Source organism: Tympanuchus pallidicinctus, unplaced genomic scaffold, assembly GCF_026119805.1.
Source record: "Tympanuchus pallidicinctus isolate F22 unplaced genomic scaffold, pur_lepc_1.0 scaffold12, whole genome shotgun sequence".
NCBI lineage: Eukaryota > Metazoa > Chordata > Aves > Galliformes > Phasianidae > Tympanuchus > Tympanuchus pallidicinctus.
The window spans coordinates 12771396-12787342 of record NW_026294637.1 but is presented as its reverse complement, the minus strand read 5'-3'; the positions used below and the strand labels follow the sequence as shown (position 1 = coordinate 12787342).

The following is a 15947-nucleotide window of genomic DNA, read 5'->3' as shown; positions in this document are numbered from 1 at the left end:
GGCACAGGGACGCGAGGCGCGCGGCCGGGTGTGAGGCCCGGCACATGGCACGCGGCACATGGCGCCCGGCCCCGCCCCGCGCGGCCCCGGCCCGGCCCCGCCCCGCGGCGGCGGGAGAACAGGCGCCGCTGTGGGGCTGCCCCGCGCTACCCGTCAGGCGCCGCGCGGCCACCCACCCCCTCCCCGCGCGCCCGCCCTCCTTTCCCCGGCGGCGGCTGAGGTGGGGCGCCGCTATTCGGCGATGTGAGGCGGCTTCGCCAACGCGGCCGTTCCCATCCCCCCCGCCGGCCCGGCAGCCAGGAGCGGGGCGGCGCGCCGCGGCTCCTCCGGACGCGGAGCACGGTAAGCCGGCCCGCCCGCCGCTCTCGGCCTTCCCGCCTTCGGGCCGCGGGGAGCCTCGCCGCGCGGCGGGCGGGCGGGCCGCGGGGGGATTGTCGCCTGCGAGACCGACGCCATCTTAGGTCGGAGCGCGGCCTTGCGGCCTCCGGAGCGGGGCCCCGGGACGCGAGGGCTTCCTCGGGAGGCCCCGTTGGAAATCGAGGCGCTTTCCCCTTTGGCCGTCTCCGTGAGGCTCTCCCAGGCCGGGCTCCTTCGTCTCGCGGTGCCGCAGCTGCCGGCGTTGTGCGCCGGGCCCGGGCCGGGCCTCCTGCCGCCCGCCGTGGTGCGCGGGCCTTGCCCGGAGCCCGACCCGCGGCCCTCGGCCGAGCTCTTCGGCGGGCTGCGGCGCTGCCGGCGTTCGCGCGGCCCTGGGCCCGCGGTGGGAGCTACGCGCCGCGGGCGGAGCGGCTCCAGGCCGCCTGGAGACCCGGCTGACTCCCGCCGCCTCGCGCCCATCGTGGCGCGGGGTGTGAACTCCTGACTTGTTTGCGGAGGCATTGCCCTTCCCTAGGCGGAGCTTACGGCATCGCAGGGCAGGGAGCGCAGCGTTGGCTGGGTTTGTTTGGCTTTTTTTTTTTTTTTTTTTTCTTCTTCTTTCTCTTGAGGAAAGCTCTTAACTTTTTAAAACTTCTAGATTTAGTTTTTGTTTCATTATTGTTTCTTCGCTGTGGAAGAAAGCACAGCACTCAACAAAAATGCGGTTGCTCTCATTCCTTGGGAAGCTGCAGGTCTCATGCTCTTTTGCACCTAACATGGCACCGAACTTGTGTGAGAGGTTACCTGGAAGATTACGTGTAGGTGCTCATAATATCAGGTTGTGTTGTACATAAAATCATGATCCCTTTAATTTGAAGTGTGGCTATTAAACCAGAGAGTAATGTGAACAAAGGTTGGATAATTCCATGATAAGCAATATGGAGAGATGACAAACAGGGCTGGCCTGGAAGCTTTCTGACTAATCCAGACACTCTCACTCTTCAAGCACACCACCAATTCTAGGCTGGTCATTCAGTTTCAGGTGTTCTTAAAGCAGTCTGAAGAAATGTTGATTGTTGGAGCTTTGATAGTTGACCATAAGAGTGGAACAAGCATCTGAAGAAACGCAAGCTTCCCGTATCTTTAAATCTTACTGCAGCTGTGTTTGCCATGATTTTCTATAGTACTAATTTCTGTACATCTCTAACACCTGCTTCAGCAGATTGCCTTCTGGTGTTGCCTATGGTCTTATGGTTTTTTTTTGGGGGGGTGGGGGGGGGTGGGAGAATGTTAATTATGTATGTAAGCCTACTAAATTTCAATGACTAGCCTTAGTTTTTGCTGGCCAGAGGCAAACAAACATCAGCTGTGCAATGGTGAGAGCAGGAAGCTTTTTTTTTTTTAACTAATGTTGCCTTTTTAAGCTATATCTTCATGCATTCTAACGTTATTTTAAAATGTTTTGAAGAACTTGTTCACAACCCTTGATGCTTTTTAAGTTAGAATGGAGTTTTAAATACTTTTATGACATATCTGGGATGTCATTGGAGTTATGGACCTTTCTGATCCATAGGCTGCTTTTGAGGAGATGTGTGTACAAATTCATGCTTGTTTTTGTACAGAGTAAAAAGAAAATAATAAACAATGCAGTGGAGACTACATCCACTGGCAGATATTGGTGGAGAGGGCAGAAGGAGTCACTGTTATTGTTGGCTTTGAGGGGAGCAACTAGCAGAATTCTTGACAGGCATGTTCTGCATTTATGAAGTTAAAGCTGAACACTTTGAAACAAACTGTGCGCTAAAAACTGATGTAAATGTTTCTGTTGGCAGTGAAGACTATTTGAGCAGTTCCTGCAGATTTCCTGTAGTCAAACCTGTTCCCTTTTACTGCATTGTGATTCCTTAGCCCACTGATTTTTGACCTTTCAGTCACACCAGGCTATTTTTAATGTGCACAGGTTTGTGTCCTAGTGCCTGAAAAGCTGTACTAACACAGCTGAAGGAGCTGCACAGGAGCAAGGTAGGAACTTGTTTGGCTGACTCTTGCCAAGGAAAATGTCAGATAAAGCATGGCTTCCCTTCATGGCATTGCAATGAGTGATATGGAAAGAGCTGAAGTAATTTGATACTTGCTTTTAAAAAGCATTGCTTCTTTTTGAGTCACCTCTTGAGAATTCTTTGAGGTGTATTGATTCATAAAATGGAATGGCTCATAAGCGGTGACACCAGTTGATACAACCTTCTAAAAGTCCAGGCTTATGTTATCAAATTTATATTTAAAAAAAAAAAAATCAGTCACATTATAGTGCAACTGAGGTTATCACATGCTAATGTAGTTTTTTGTATCCTGTTTTTGTATAAACTATTTGTGCTCTCACATCCTCTGAGTATGTTTTATAACTGATTGCTTTTTTCCTAAGGTGAAATAAAATTAATTTTCTTAAATAAAAATACCTCTTGTCTTCATATGTATGTGTTCAAGTACATGAGCAGTGGCTCTTAAAATGGTCTTTGCTTTTTGCCTTGAAGTTCGACGGACATCATCTCTCAGTAAGTAAAACAAAGGCCATCTGTAGAGGAAGAGTTGGCTTTGACTCTCTTTTAAAACCTGGCACATGGCCCCTCTTGTTTCTGTAACGTGGAAATAGGCTTCACGCTCTCTTTTTTCCTGTGACAAGAACCTGGACTCATGTCCTGTTTTCTTTAGCACCTCGTTGAACTCCAGCAGCTTAATCTGAAGGAAGGAAGAGCATAGCTCTCCAGTGTTAGATTGTCTCCAAAACGTGGCATGCAACGTTAGCAGGCCCATTCTTCATACTTCAGCGCAAATAGAGGCAGAATTTTGACTGCTTCTCTGTGATAAGCTGTCACAGACTGGCTGTCAGTCCATCACCCAATCTTGCAGTGCATTCCTCCTGTCCTAAAGTTGTCTCGTCTTAGTAGATGTTAGATGTTTTCTTACTGAATACATGCAGAGTACTTTGGTTTCAAATGCTGTTGAGAGATAGTGAGGAGGTATTCTTAGCTTTAAGTCATTGTATTTTCAAAAAAGAAAGTTGTATCAATGTTTAATGTATATGTTGCTCTTGAAATACTTACAGAAGAGAGAAGATCCTGGGAAACTACAAGGAAAATTCTTGAATAAACACCCTTTACACATTATAGGATTAATTATTCAGTTTAAGAATATCAATTCATAAACGTATTCTTGATTTTGATCACCTTGTGTATAAGGCTTGATAGTCTTTAATGACATAATCATCCATACTCTTTATTTCTAAAACATCTGAGCTTGATTGAATGTGGGCAGTTGATAAATAGATAACAGAATTCAGACTTCAGGGGTTTAGTTGAATGTTAATATTTACTGAGGATTTTGGTGTCAGGGGTCTAGACAGACAGGTAAAAGATTAGAGTTTGTGATGTGTTTCCAAGATAATGCCTAAATGAATAGTTTTTACCTTCACATAATTCCAGCTGCTTCTGGGCAGAGATTAACTTGCAAAAACTGCAAGGCTTTCAGTGAAGTGCTATGGGATCACAGACTGTAGGAGTTAGAAGGGACCTGTGGAGATACCTAGTCCAGCCCCCTGCAAAAGCAGGCAGCACAGGAAAGCATGCAGGTGGGTTCTGAGTATTTCCAGAGGAGACTCCACAACCTCTCCAAATGGTTTGTTCCAGTGCTGTGCCACCCTCAAAGAAGTTTTCTCATGTTTGTATGGAAATTCCTGTGTTCTAGTTTGTGCATGTTGCCTCTTGTCCTCTTGCTGGGCACCACTGAAAAGAGCTTGGCACCATCCGTTGACTCCTGCCCATTAGGTATTTATAAGCACTGATAAGAGTTCCTCTCAGTCTCCTCCAGCACGAGCAGTTCCAGGACTCTCAGCCTTCTCTTGTATGGGACGTGCTCCAGGCCCTTCATTGTGTGAGCCAGCACTCCAGATGTGGCCTCAGCAGAGCAGAGTAGTGGGAAGGGCTGCCTCCCTTCATCTTCTGGCTGTGTTCTCTTTAATGCTTCCCGGGACATTGTTGGTCGTTTTGGTCATAAGGGTGCACTGGTGGCTCATAGTCAATCTGTTGGCCATCAGAAAGCTCAGTCAGTCTCCACAGAGCTCATTTCCAGCAGATCAGCCCCGAAGCTGCACTGCTGCATTCAAGTTCACTGTTTTACTGTGAATCCTGATCCTGCTTATTGCAGAGGCAGCCCTTTGATTTTATGAAATGAAAACTAGTGTAATATTTTATTTCCTGTACTGCTCAGAAATGCTGTCAAGATTATGTAACAAGGGATGGGAAGCCTTGGTAAAATCTTAGTTTTTGCAAATGTGGTGAGTTTTAAGCTTTTGTATTTACATGCGTTGTATTTTTTTGGCTTAATATTTTTTTAAATATGTGAGTAGAATACAGCTCCATCTGGCTTTAAGTTATTCACTCTGACACGTATTTTACGTGTTTTGTCATGATAAGGACATTCATGTGACTTATGAGTAATATAACTGTAATGGAGGTGTTTTAAAGGATACCTTTTGCTGTAGTTTAGAAGCTTGCTCTTGTGGTTACTTACATATATGATTCAAAAACAGTTTAGATGATATGGGAAATGTCTTGGGAATTTTCTGACGTTTAATATTAAAGATGAGGATTCAGAATTATCAGAAATTAGACGAACTGTTGATCTTTGGAGATCACTTAGATCAGATCAGCTTGAACCTGTGTGGAATGTGGTGGGGAGGAGGCTATTCCGTGGGGATCATTGGCAAGTACAGTAATTTTTGTTACTGAACAGCTGTCCCACTAAGTACTGAATGTTCTATTGAATATTGTTTTTAAATTATTTACTGTCTAGTCTCAAGATGGCAGAGTTATTCATGGAATGTGAGGAAGAGGAGCTAGAACCATGGCAAAAGAGAGTGAAAGAAGTGGAGGAGGATGATGATGATGATGAACCGATCTTCATTGGAGAAATCTCAAGCTCAAAGCCAGCCAGTACATGTAAGATAACGCTTTCCATAATTTGACAGATACTTTATAGTGCGAAACTTCAAACTTGCTTTGAAAATATGGAATTTGTAGTGTTAAGATTTAAGGAGTTCTTCATTTTAGAGCTGTTCTTTAGTTTGTTGTCTTATACTGAAATTTGGAAATTTTAGTTCCTAAAATATGGGTTCTGTGCAGCTGTCTGTACCAGTGAGCTTAAATCTCTCAAGTAGAAGCAAAGACATTTGAGGATTTTAGTACAGTTAAAAGTCTAGTATAGACAATGCTGAAAGCACGCAATTGCTCTTAGTAGAGTTGATATTTAAGTAGATACCTCACCTCTCCCTGCTAAAGTAAATGCATGAATTCTAGTCTTCATGCAGCAGTTCCTCTTATTCTCTCTGCTGCTTATTTTGTGTGTTTGAAGTCAGTCTGAACGTGTGGCCATCATTCTGGTAACTGTCCAAGTGTGTGTTAATAAGGCATAATTGGGGAAAGCGTATCATGTGAAAATAGTGCGAGCCTCTCTGCTAAGTTGGAAGTTTCTACTAACAAACTCGTTCACTCCCTGTAAGCTAAGAGATTTTTTCATTGAGTTCTGTAGTTTTCTCTGATTACAGGCAGTACAGAGAATGAGTGTAGGTGGTTGTGGTGGGCAGATGTGTAAGGATTCAGTGTTTGTCCTGTGCTTGATCTTTGGCAGGTAAGTGAAGGAGAATACTTATTTTTGCTACTTCAATTGATTTTAGGAATGACAAATTTTGATCCTGTGTGTGGCTTATAGTCAGTTGTTAAGAAGTTTTGCCTAAGCATTCTCTGGTTATCAAATACACAAGGTTGCCTGTTTTCATGCTGTCTGGTTACCTCACCTCTGATGTGTTTTTATTTGAGATTGTCATAGGCATTTTCTGAAGGTATATAGTTTATGGTAAAGAATCTCAAGGCAAGATGTTAAACCAGGCTCTTCCCCTCACTCCATTGTGTGGACTCTGGACTATTACTGGCTGTTCTGTCATCTTAGATCGTATTACTTTCATCTTGCATCTGAGCTCTATTTGACTTTGTTTCTTACTCACTGGGAATTATCTTTAATTCTTTTTGCACTAGCTTAAAATTTTTGAAAATGATGTTTTAAGTATTAAAGAAGTTGATGTTGGAGCTCACCTAAAAATAGTTATTAAGGGTTAATGGTTAACCCTTAACTTCTTACTTTCTCTTTACTTTCTCTTTTCTTTCCCTTCCCCGATTTTTCTCCTTGTAATCTTGTACTTCACTATCAAAAACAGCTATGGAAGAATGACCTCAGTTCTTCTTTGGCTTGTAAGTAATACTGCCTTGCTGTAGTCAGGCTTCGGTTTGCAGAATCTTTGTTGGTAATAGGCAAACCACAGCACTCAGCCTTCCTTACCACTGCTGTTTAGTTTCTACACAAGAAAATTCCTGCCTGGTCAGATGGCAAATGGAGGCTTGCCTATTATTCCTAATTTTTCTGAAAGGTATGTTTTCTGCAATACATGGCCATCTTTGTAACCTTCTGCCGACAGTGCAGTTATTAAATCCTACAAGTTAACAGTTTACGATAGCTGTTTTTTTTTTTTATTTTCTGCATTCTGTTTTTGTTGTTGTTATTGGGGTTTTTTGTGAGAATAAAAAGAGGCTTTTGTTGGACTGTGGAATTTAAATATAGTATGGATTTGCTAAATGGAGAGTATACGTTTTCAGGTGAATCCCAAATTCAGCTATTCCTTGCTCATAGATGATGTTGTTTGAAGTAAGAATAGTATAATTTTTGCAGAAGTAAATTTATCATATCTTGAAAATGCAAGCCTGCTTGGATCTGTTGGTTGCAGCTGCTTTTTCATTAGTATTATCTACGTGAGGGTAACAGGTTGAGAGCTGTTCTGAGCTCTGCTGCCATTCAATTTATTTATCAGACTGAGTACTATGTGAACTTATCTGTGAAAACAGCATTAAGGTGGTTAAGCGTGATCTATAGATTTTCTAAGATATCTTGCTTGAGATTCTGATGTAATTTGACCCTCGTTTGAGAGGGTGCTTTTGATCTTGTAGATTTGGAGCTTTAATATACGTGTGTTTTCACACGTTTGAGCAAGAAACCTGGCAACAACATGAAGTGAATTGAGAATCTGGTGGTAGAAGAGTATTTTGATTTGGTGAATATTATTTTAACATTCTAGAATTAACCTAAAACCCCATGTGGAGATGGAGATAACTGAGGAATGTTGGTTAGGGAATAAGCATCAAATCTAAGAAACTTAACTTGTTTCCAAAAAATCAGAATTCTAGTAATAGACTGCTGTCTAGGATATGTTAGAAAATCAGTCCACTCCAGTATGACTCCTGTATCTTCTCTTTGATTTCCCTTGGTGCTGGAAACTGGAGTTTAGAAATTATTGAGAGAAAATGGTTCCTTTTCTCTGAAGCAGTTGTAGCATTTGGGGGACTTCTTACTGTGCATGCTACAAAGAGAAGTGAATAAATGCATTTCTTACAATCAGATGAGCTAAATATTAATGAAATGTTCATAGTTTGTTTGCACTCTTATTTGTATGTTCATCTATCTCCAAGAAAATAAAACTGAGATTCTTAGGTAAACTAGCCAGCTTAAGAGAAATAGAGTAGAACATATCTTAATTTGTACAAATGATTTTCTATTTTGCCAGATTCATTTAGAAATAATATTATAAGTTATAAGTCAAATTCTAATTGGCTTAATTTGTGGTTATGAATACTTCTTTTAATTTGCAAAGAGATAAGGCTATTAATTTAACTGCAATTAAGTTAAATGTAACTTTTGACAGATATATTGAACAGAGTCAACTTCAGCTCATCACGAAGGCAGATACAGAATGGTGCACCCAGTAGAGGTATTATATTGTCCTGATATGGTAATGGAAAAAACGAGCACACAAAACCACAACTCTTAATGTAATATCTGGCCACAAAAATTATATAATGGTAACTTTGGAATCCTTTGTAACAGGTACAGTTACTTCATTCAAGTCTGACAGTCACCGTTATGCAACACCTGCCTCCTGTCCCAGTGCCATGCCTGTTTCATCAGTGTTTCAGTCTGTATCCAGATCTACTGCTAGCTCTGTAGCAGTTCAGCCATTGTCTAGACCAGTGAATGTTTCAGGAGCTTCACAGACACTGCAGAGACCAGTTGCTGGGTGTTTATCAGCACAGCAGGCGACCCGATCAAGTTCTGGAATGTCACAGCCTGTTAACAGACCTGTAACCATTCCAGTCACGACACAGCCGGTATCAAGAAATATCGCGGTTCCTCTAGTGGCCCAACCTGTATCCAGGCCAGTGACCTCTGTGACAACGCAGCCTATCATACTCAATCAGGTAAGTTTTTATTCCCTTAAAATACTCACATGTGATTGTGAATAAATTGAGGAACATACTGATCACACAGTTAAATAATTTGAAGACCTTGATTAGACCTATAGAGTAGCATTACATAAACAGTAAAGATTTTAGAACCATGATCTTGTACTAGTTAATGAAAATATATATTGATAATACTGATTTTACAAACTCTTTCTATGTGTCAGATGTGCTGCTTGGCTTGAGAATGATAGCTTTAGTAATAGCAGTGTTACATTAAATGAAAATCTTAGCATTATATTAAATGAAATTGGTGGACAAAGGAAAGGCAACTGATTTCATCTATCAGGAATTCTGAAAGGTTTTTGACACTGTCCCCCACCACATCCTTACCTCTAAACTGAAGAGTTACATATTTGAAGGGTGAACTATTCATTGTGTAAGGAGTCACTTGGTGGGTGGCAGGCAGAAGAGGCTTGTGGTCAACGTGTCCACATGGAGGCTGATGGAGGTCCATCTTGGAACCAGGCACTACTGACCAGGCACTTTCCTCAGTGTGAGCAAGATTCAGGTTTCACTTCCCCTAGTGAAATTTTGGTAGAGCAAAGGTCTGATACCATGCATCGTTCTAATTCTGTGTGGGTTGGCTATTAATTAGCATGTTACTAATTAGCATGGTTCTGACAGTTAGGAAATCTAGCTGTGCACCTTAAGATTTGGTATTTGTGCTAGTCTTCTGGAAAACTGAGTGGTGGCATCTAGTTGTGTGTGTTGTTTTGTTTTTGTTTTTTTTTTTAACTTACCTGAGCCCTGGCAACATCATTTATAAGAATACCGGTCGTAGACTTTCTGCACATGAGTACACCTGTGCAGGTTGGATTTTTTTTCACTGATATGGTAAAGCTGTTCTGTTATTCAGAACGTTTTTGTTTTCTGAAGCATGAGAAGATGTTTATTTTCACACACTTGGCTCTGTTGTTTTGCATATAAAAACATTTTAAACAAAAGGGGACATTTGGAGAATATTGTGACTGAATTTCCAGAATGTCAGCCTTTACTTCCTTCCTCCCCGATGCAGTCAGTACATAATAGAGAGATGCACGCATGCCATCAAAATTCCTGGTCTTTTGGAGAAATGGTAGCAGCTCTTCAAAAAAGAAAGCAAGCCCACACAAGGCAGTAAGAAGGGCACATTTTACTTTCATGCGTTGTGCTGGTCATGTTTAAAGTGAAGGTGGTTCTGCGAAGTCTTCCATCCAGTCTAAGAGCTACCACAGGCTTACTAGCTGAAAAAAGGGGTTTACTGGATAAGCTGCTTTGCTTGTATTTTTGCTGTCTAGTACAAAGCCATCGTGGATTCAGTTAAACCTGATGTGTTACGACCTGTGTAGTTTTTTTGTAAAAAGTATAGCAAAGATGTTTAACTATTAATGTTCTTAGCATTATTCTGACTTCCACAGCTGCACTTGAACATTTATGTTTGATTTGGTTACGTTTGATTAGATCACTTTCCAGAGAGAAAAATGGGTCTTCATTATCACTAAGGTCCTATAGTGTCTTCATTTAAGAGTTATACAATAAAAAGAGGGGGATGGAGAGAAACACCTTTTGTTTAATTAAATTCTTTACTGGTACTTAGGAGTCCTAAAGCAGGTTATCATACCTGAATGCTAGATGTGAATTTGTGTATTCCTTGAGACTTGTTTCCATCAGTGTAAGTGTGGTGGTTGTTAAAAACGTAGCAATTTAAATGTGAAAATAGCCTTTGCCTGCTTGCTTACTAGAGTGGGAAGCTTTGTAAGGCACTGATTTTTACTGCGTAAGATGTTGTGGTCTTTGTTTCATGAGTATGTTGATGACAAAATGCACGTATCATAGAATCATGGAATGGGTTGGTTTGGAAGGGATGTGGAAGATCCTGTAGTTCTAGCCCCCTGCATAGGTGCTGGATAATCATTTTTTATGTATGTGCATTGGGTTATCCTTTTTTTTTTTTTTTTTTTTCCCAAAGGACGTGCAGCTAATCCTTGCTAGTTTTGTTTCAAGTACAATGTGATGAGGTGCAACTAATTGTGTTATTCCGAAGTAGAAAGGTCAAGTGCCAACATAAGTGCCATTCATACATTAATGTTGCAATTGAATGTAACTTTATCATAAGGTTTCTCTTAATGCATTACTACTATTAGTAAAAATATTTCATGTTCCAAATTTGGTCAGTATGAATGGCCTGTTGAGATGTGAGCAGCACTGATGTATTTTGGGAAGTGTTTTTCACTGACTTTACCCTGTAGTATTTGTAAGGAGAAGTAATGTTCATGGTTCTTTCATGGTTCTTTCGTGTTTCTTCGAGCAGTGCTTAGTAAGTAACCTTAGTCAGGTCATGGAGGTTGTTCAGTTTTAGTAGATTTCAGTGTTGCAGCTGAGAAATGAAGACTATTTCATTTTTTTAAATAATGGGTCTTGCTGAAGGACAAACCTGTTAACTGAAGGGTGGAAAGGTATCTGTACTTGCAGGTGCTCAAAAGCCTCAAGATGCTGAGAAACATGAAGCTACTTTTGCATTAGCTGTGCTTTGAAAATCGTGTTGGATTGTGTTATTCCAAAAAGCTCTTTTGAAATCATTCTGTTAAAGGAAAAGGCAAACCATAGATATCATGAATTTGAGTGCTGCTCACAGTCAGTGTGCTGTAGGTAAACTGTGGCTTTCATTAAAGCTTGGACGTGTGCAGAATTTGACCAATGTCATCTTTGAGAAACTTCTGACCCCAGCAAGTCTGTTCACCTGAGTTCTGATTTCAGGTCTTCTAAAATACAAGTAGCTATTACACAGGAGTGAAAGAGTTAAAAGATAATCGCCTGAGTTTGTGTTGAAGGAAGGAAGCTCTACAGTTTTCTTAGGAAAGTAGAGTACAATTTGAAACGTCATAAGACTGGTACAAAAGCAGGTGCCATTAGCAATCTACATAGTTTGAGTTGTGTTTCAGAAAATGTTCTTTCTTGGGTCTTATGGCTATTTTTTGGAGATACAGCTATGAGTAACTTTACAAGCACTGGTAAGAATTGCATACATAAATGTCAAAGTAAACTATTTTGGGGACACTGTAATTAACTTGATTTACAGATGAGTACTTGTAAGCAATCATATGTTTTTAAGAATAAACCCTTTAGAGCATGAAATTTAGAAAATGTTAAACCTCAAATTTCTTTTCCTTCTTGGAAATGTCTTACTAGGATTATATTATGGATTCTCCACCAGATGCACCAGATAACACATCTGGTATACTGTTCGGTGTGAGACAGAGCTCGGGAGTTCCACAGTACCAGACTGAGCCAACAGTGAGTCTGACAGGTGGGTGTAACTGTGGTAGTTGATAGAAGAAAGAAACAGTAATGGCATTTAATTGTGGTGCAGATCTTTGGGTTGTAATTTTAAATGAAGTTTTTAGAATATGGAAGTCTAGAACTTTTTTCTTCCCCTATATATTACATTGTAACTATACAATGGTTTATAAAATAAACCTCAGAACTTTGTGTTGTCAGACTTAACTTTTTATTGCTTTAGACTGAATTACTGTGTAATGTTCATTTGGATTAAAAAAAGAAAATACTGCCAGATCCACTGTAATCTTCTTGATAGATAAAGGCTCATTTTTTTAATATCAAACACTTTTGAGCTAACATGAATAGGAATGGCTGTTAGCAAGAGAGGGGCTGTGGAACAGTGCCAGAAGAACTTCCTGTGTCTGCTGAGTGGATTCCCAGTGATGATTATCTTGGTTTCCTGACTGCTATGTATAGCACTTTGAGTAATTGGGATCAAAAGGATCCTGTGTAGAAAGGGGAAAGGAAAGAATATTGTTTGGCAACACTTTTTTTTTTTTTTTTGTAGCTAAGCTGAAAGTTCAGCAGGAACTATTTTACCTTCTTGAAAAGACAACAAACCACTTTTTTGTCATAACAGATGGAAGCATGTAGTATTTTCAATTGTAAACACACTCTAATTTGAAATTTCCCCATTTTTTTGGGGGGGGAAGGATTGCACTTTTGTAATAACTGACCATAATCCTATCAGTAAATTATAGATTAAAAAAAATTCTGGTTTGTATTTAAGGTAATGGGCTGTGTAAAATGAATGGCCTAACAGTCGTAACAGAAGTAACATAAACCCAGTTTTAGATTGCTAGTCTCTTCTGCTTGATATGGTAATTTTTTGTGTCTCTAGTTTAGGTATTGACTGCAGCTACTCAACAGTGAAGGCAGTATATTTCTTTGCATGGGTCCAACTAATCTGTGATCTGATTCTCCTCTTAGTGGAACAAACTGCTTTTTTTAAAGTAAGCAAGGGTTTTATTTATTGCACATGGTTTGGTTTTCACCTCCAGTTCTTCAAAGCACAGGTATTAGTATAATTTTCTAATTTAGGAAACTTGCATATTTAATAACTATGCATATTTGGCTCTTATCCAGAAAAATGAAGCCCTTAAAGGCATCAAGGACTGTAGTTCATTGTGTCTTAAATATACCATACTTAGTGTATGTCTACTTCAGTAAGATACATACACAAAAAAATAGAAAACTGAAAGGTTTATAATTCCTGTTTCAACCTTGATTGAATGTCTTATGCTCCTTTATGACACCCAAGGCTCATGTAACACGTAGATACTTCTAGAGTTCACATTCAATGATACAATGTATATTGCAATAGTAAAGTGTTTCATACTGGCTACAAAACATCTAGGGAAGTTTTCAGCAGTAGCATGAAGTGAAGGTGGCTGACAGTTTCGGCTGTGTGGTCTGTTGCATTCAACAAACTAGTCTGAAGCATCAGTGATGCCAGGGATTTCTGTTTCAATGTAGCAGACCAGAGGCACCTAAAGATGACAATGAAAACAAGACCTGTTTTATACCAGTTAGATACTAAATAATACTTAAAATAATTTTTGCTTATTTTTCAAAAATGCCTTAAAATAGATGGTTTTTTAAATGAACAAACAGCAAAATTCAAATGCAAATGGATCTGTGATCTCCTAGTATGGTTATAACTTCTTTGAAAGAGGGAATTTATTAGGTCAGAGGTGTATAAGTCAAGGTAAGAAGGCTTACTTTATAGCTTCTATATAAAATAATCTTCAGAACATTTTAAGTGTCATAGATAGGTGAAGGTTTTGGGTTTTTTTTTTTTTTAATAGGAATTATTACTAATTTTGTTAACATGTAAGGATTTTTTTCTTTAGAAATCAGGGTTTCTGTAGTAAACTGAAGTATTTTACTGAAGATTCTTGAAAAAGACCTTCTGTCTTATCCCTGCCCCTTACTACCTAGCTGTACATAATTGAATATGTAGCATTTAGGAACGATGTGGTTGGTGGCCTTGTGCTGAGGTGGATTCAGCAATGCAGAAGAGTGCAGAAGTTGTAACAGCTGTATGAAAGCTTTTTGTGATCAAGTAAAGAAGAAATGGAAAAATATAACAAGTGAGTACATATGAGGCATAATGTGATAAATCTCCAGATGCTCAAACATCAACCTTTCCTGCTGGAAATCTGCCTCACAGGACTGGGCAGGGAGGCAGTTTGCTTGGTGTAGGTGGTTATCACTGAATAAAAACAGCTTAGATGTGGAGCAGAGGGTTGTTTTCTTAAATACTGGAATACTTTTCTGCAACAAGTTATCTCTGATCATTGAGAAAGTTCTTAAGATAATAGTTCAGCTCCTAACTACAACCAGAGAAGTTATTGGAACAGTTGGACAGATGGGAGTGGAGATCAGTGTCTTGGACTAGTTTTCTGCAAGTGCATACCTTATCATGCATAGTGTTAAGGCTGCGTGCAGCCTGTGATTGTGGAATGCTGACAGATAAGACCTGTGCTGTTACCTCAGATGTGCTGACGTGGTGCTTCAGGTTTGCTTAAAGATTGATCAGTGTATCAAGATAATGTTGGCTGGGTCCCCAGTCCAAGGATAATCTTACAGTAATGGAGGTGCTGGTTTCAGGGCAACACGAAGTCAAATACTTAAGGGCCAGTTATTAGGCACTAGACCTCTGCATTTTTAGAACTATTTTTAGGGACTTTTTTCTTAGAAATATTGCAAACAATCAGTGAATTGATTTATTTTCAGAAATGGGCAAATTGGCATAATGTGATCACTTGCTGGAAATAACACTATTTTAATCTTTGGTATTATTTTATGCACAGAATAAAATCTCAAGTGTTTTATAATTATTTAATATTTTATAAATCGTACCTATGTTAAATGAGCTTAAACAGAAGCTGTTCATGAGAGACTTTTCCGTCAGAACAGCCTAAGTCATTCCAAATAGCAGGCAGTGCAGAAACCAGCTGGTTAGTTCTAACTTTATAGAGAACCTATCTGAGATTAGAGTGAGTGAGGATGTAAACAGCAGGCCAGAGAAGTTCAACTGAACATAGTATGGTCTGTGAACTCAAGGATGGGGCCATATATCTTGGCTTTTGTCCTTTTCTCAGCTGGTTTGAGAAAATTGAGTTGGATATCATTTTGTTCACTACTGTATGATTTATTATGTTTATTAATAATATACTTTTTAATGTATATAATTTATTATTATGGGAGATCTTAACTGCTGTATTGCTTTGAGTGGGATGCAAGACAAGCACCTGTGTGCATTCCTCCTAAGTTCTGTGATCCTGCTACTTGGACTAACTATTGCCAAGTTTGTTTTGCAGTTTCCACCCTTCTTTTGCAATGATTGTTTTTGATACAGTTTAAAATTCTAATAGAAAGGGAGGAGGAGAATTCAAGTTTCAGGTTGCTCTTGGAATGACTTTCCCTTTGAGAAAAGAGGTAGTCTGGCTGTCTCAGTATATTAATAATCAAGCGTGTTTCCTTCTCAGCCAAAAAGTGCTTTCCAGCTGATCGTAAAAGATCAGGATTTATTCTCAACTTTGAGGTATTTCCATCTGCGTATTTTCTCCTGTAATACTAAAATGAGAAGTTACCTACAGAGTGATTCTATTGTATGGAATCATTTCATGTTTGTTTTTACATGTCTTGTTTGCAGCTGTTCTACTGTCAGACTCTTTCCCAGCAAACAGCAGAGAGTGGCTATAAGATGAAATATTGATGGAAATGTTTCCTCCTCCCTACGTTAGGTAAAACAGTGCATTGCAGCCTAAAATGTACAAAAGAGGTTCTTATCTGTATTCAGGAATGAAGAACTGCATCGTATTTACAGAGAATCTGATTTTTATGAGTTTGTCTCTAAGAAGTTCCATA

General features: G+C 39.9%; 1 protein-coding gene across 10 annotated transcripts in view; it reads left to right on the top strand.

The window, feature by feature from the left end:
- The first annotated feature begins 143 nt into the window (after positions 1 to 143).
- ZNF280D (zinc finger protein 280D) overlaps positions 144 to 15947 on the top strand; it is a 56291-nt gene continuing 40487 nt past the window's right edge. For 2 of the 10 annotated variants that reach the window (XM_052672692.1, XM_052672690.1), the window contains exons 1-5: positions 146 to 342; positions 5203 to 5348; positions 8156 to 8221; positions 8338 to 8708; positions 11922 to 12039. In XM_052672692.1, coding sequence (XP_052528652.1) covers positions 5210 to 5348; positions 8156 to 8221; positions 8338 to 8708; positions 11922 to 12039 — 694 coding nt within the window. In that variant the 5' untranslated portion in view covers positions 146 to 342; positions 5203 to 5209. Of the gene's footprint in view, positions 343 to 2314; positions 2377 to 5202; positions 5349 to 8155; positions 8222 to 8337; positions 8709 to 11921; positions 12040 to 15947 lie in introns of all 10 variants that reach the window. The other 8 variants (XR_008203948.1, XR_008203947.1, XM_052672685.1 and 5 more) reach the window with 7 other exon arrangements.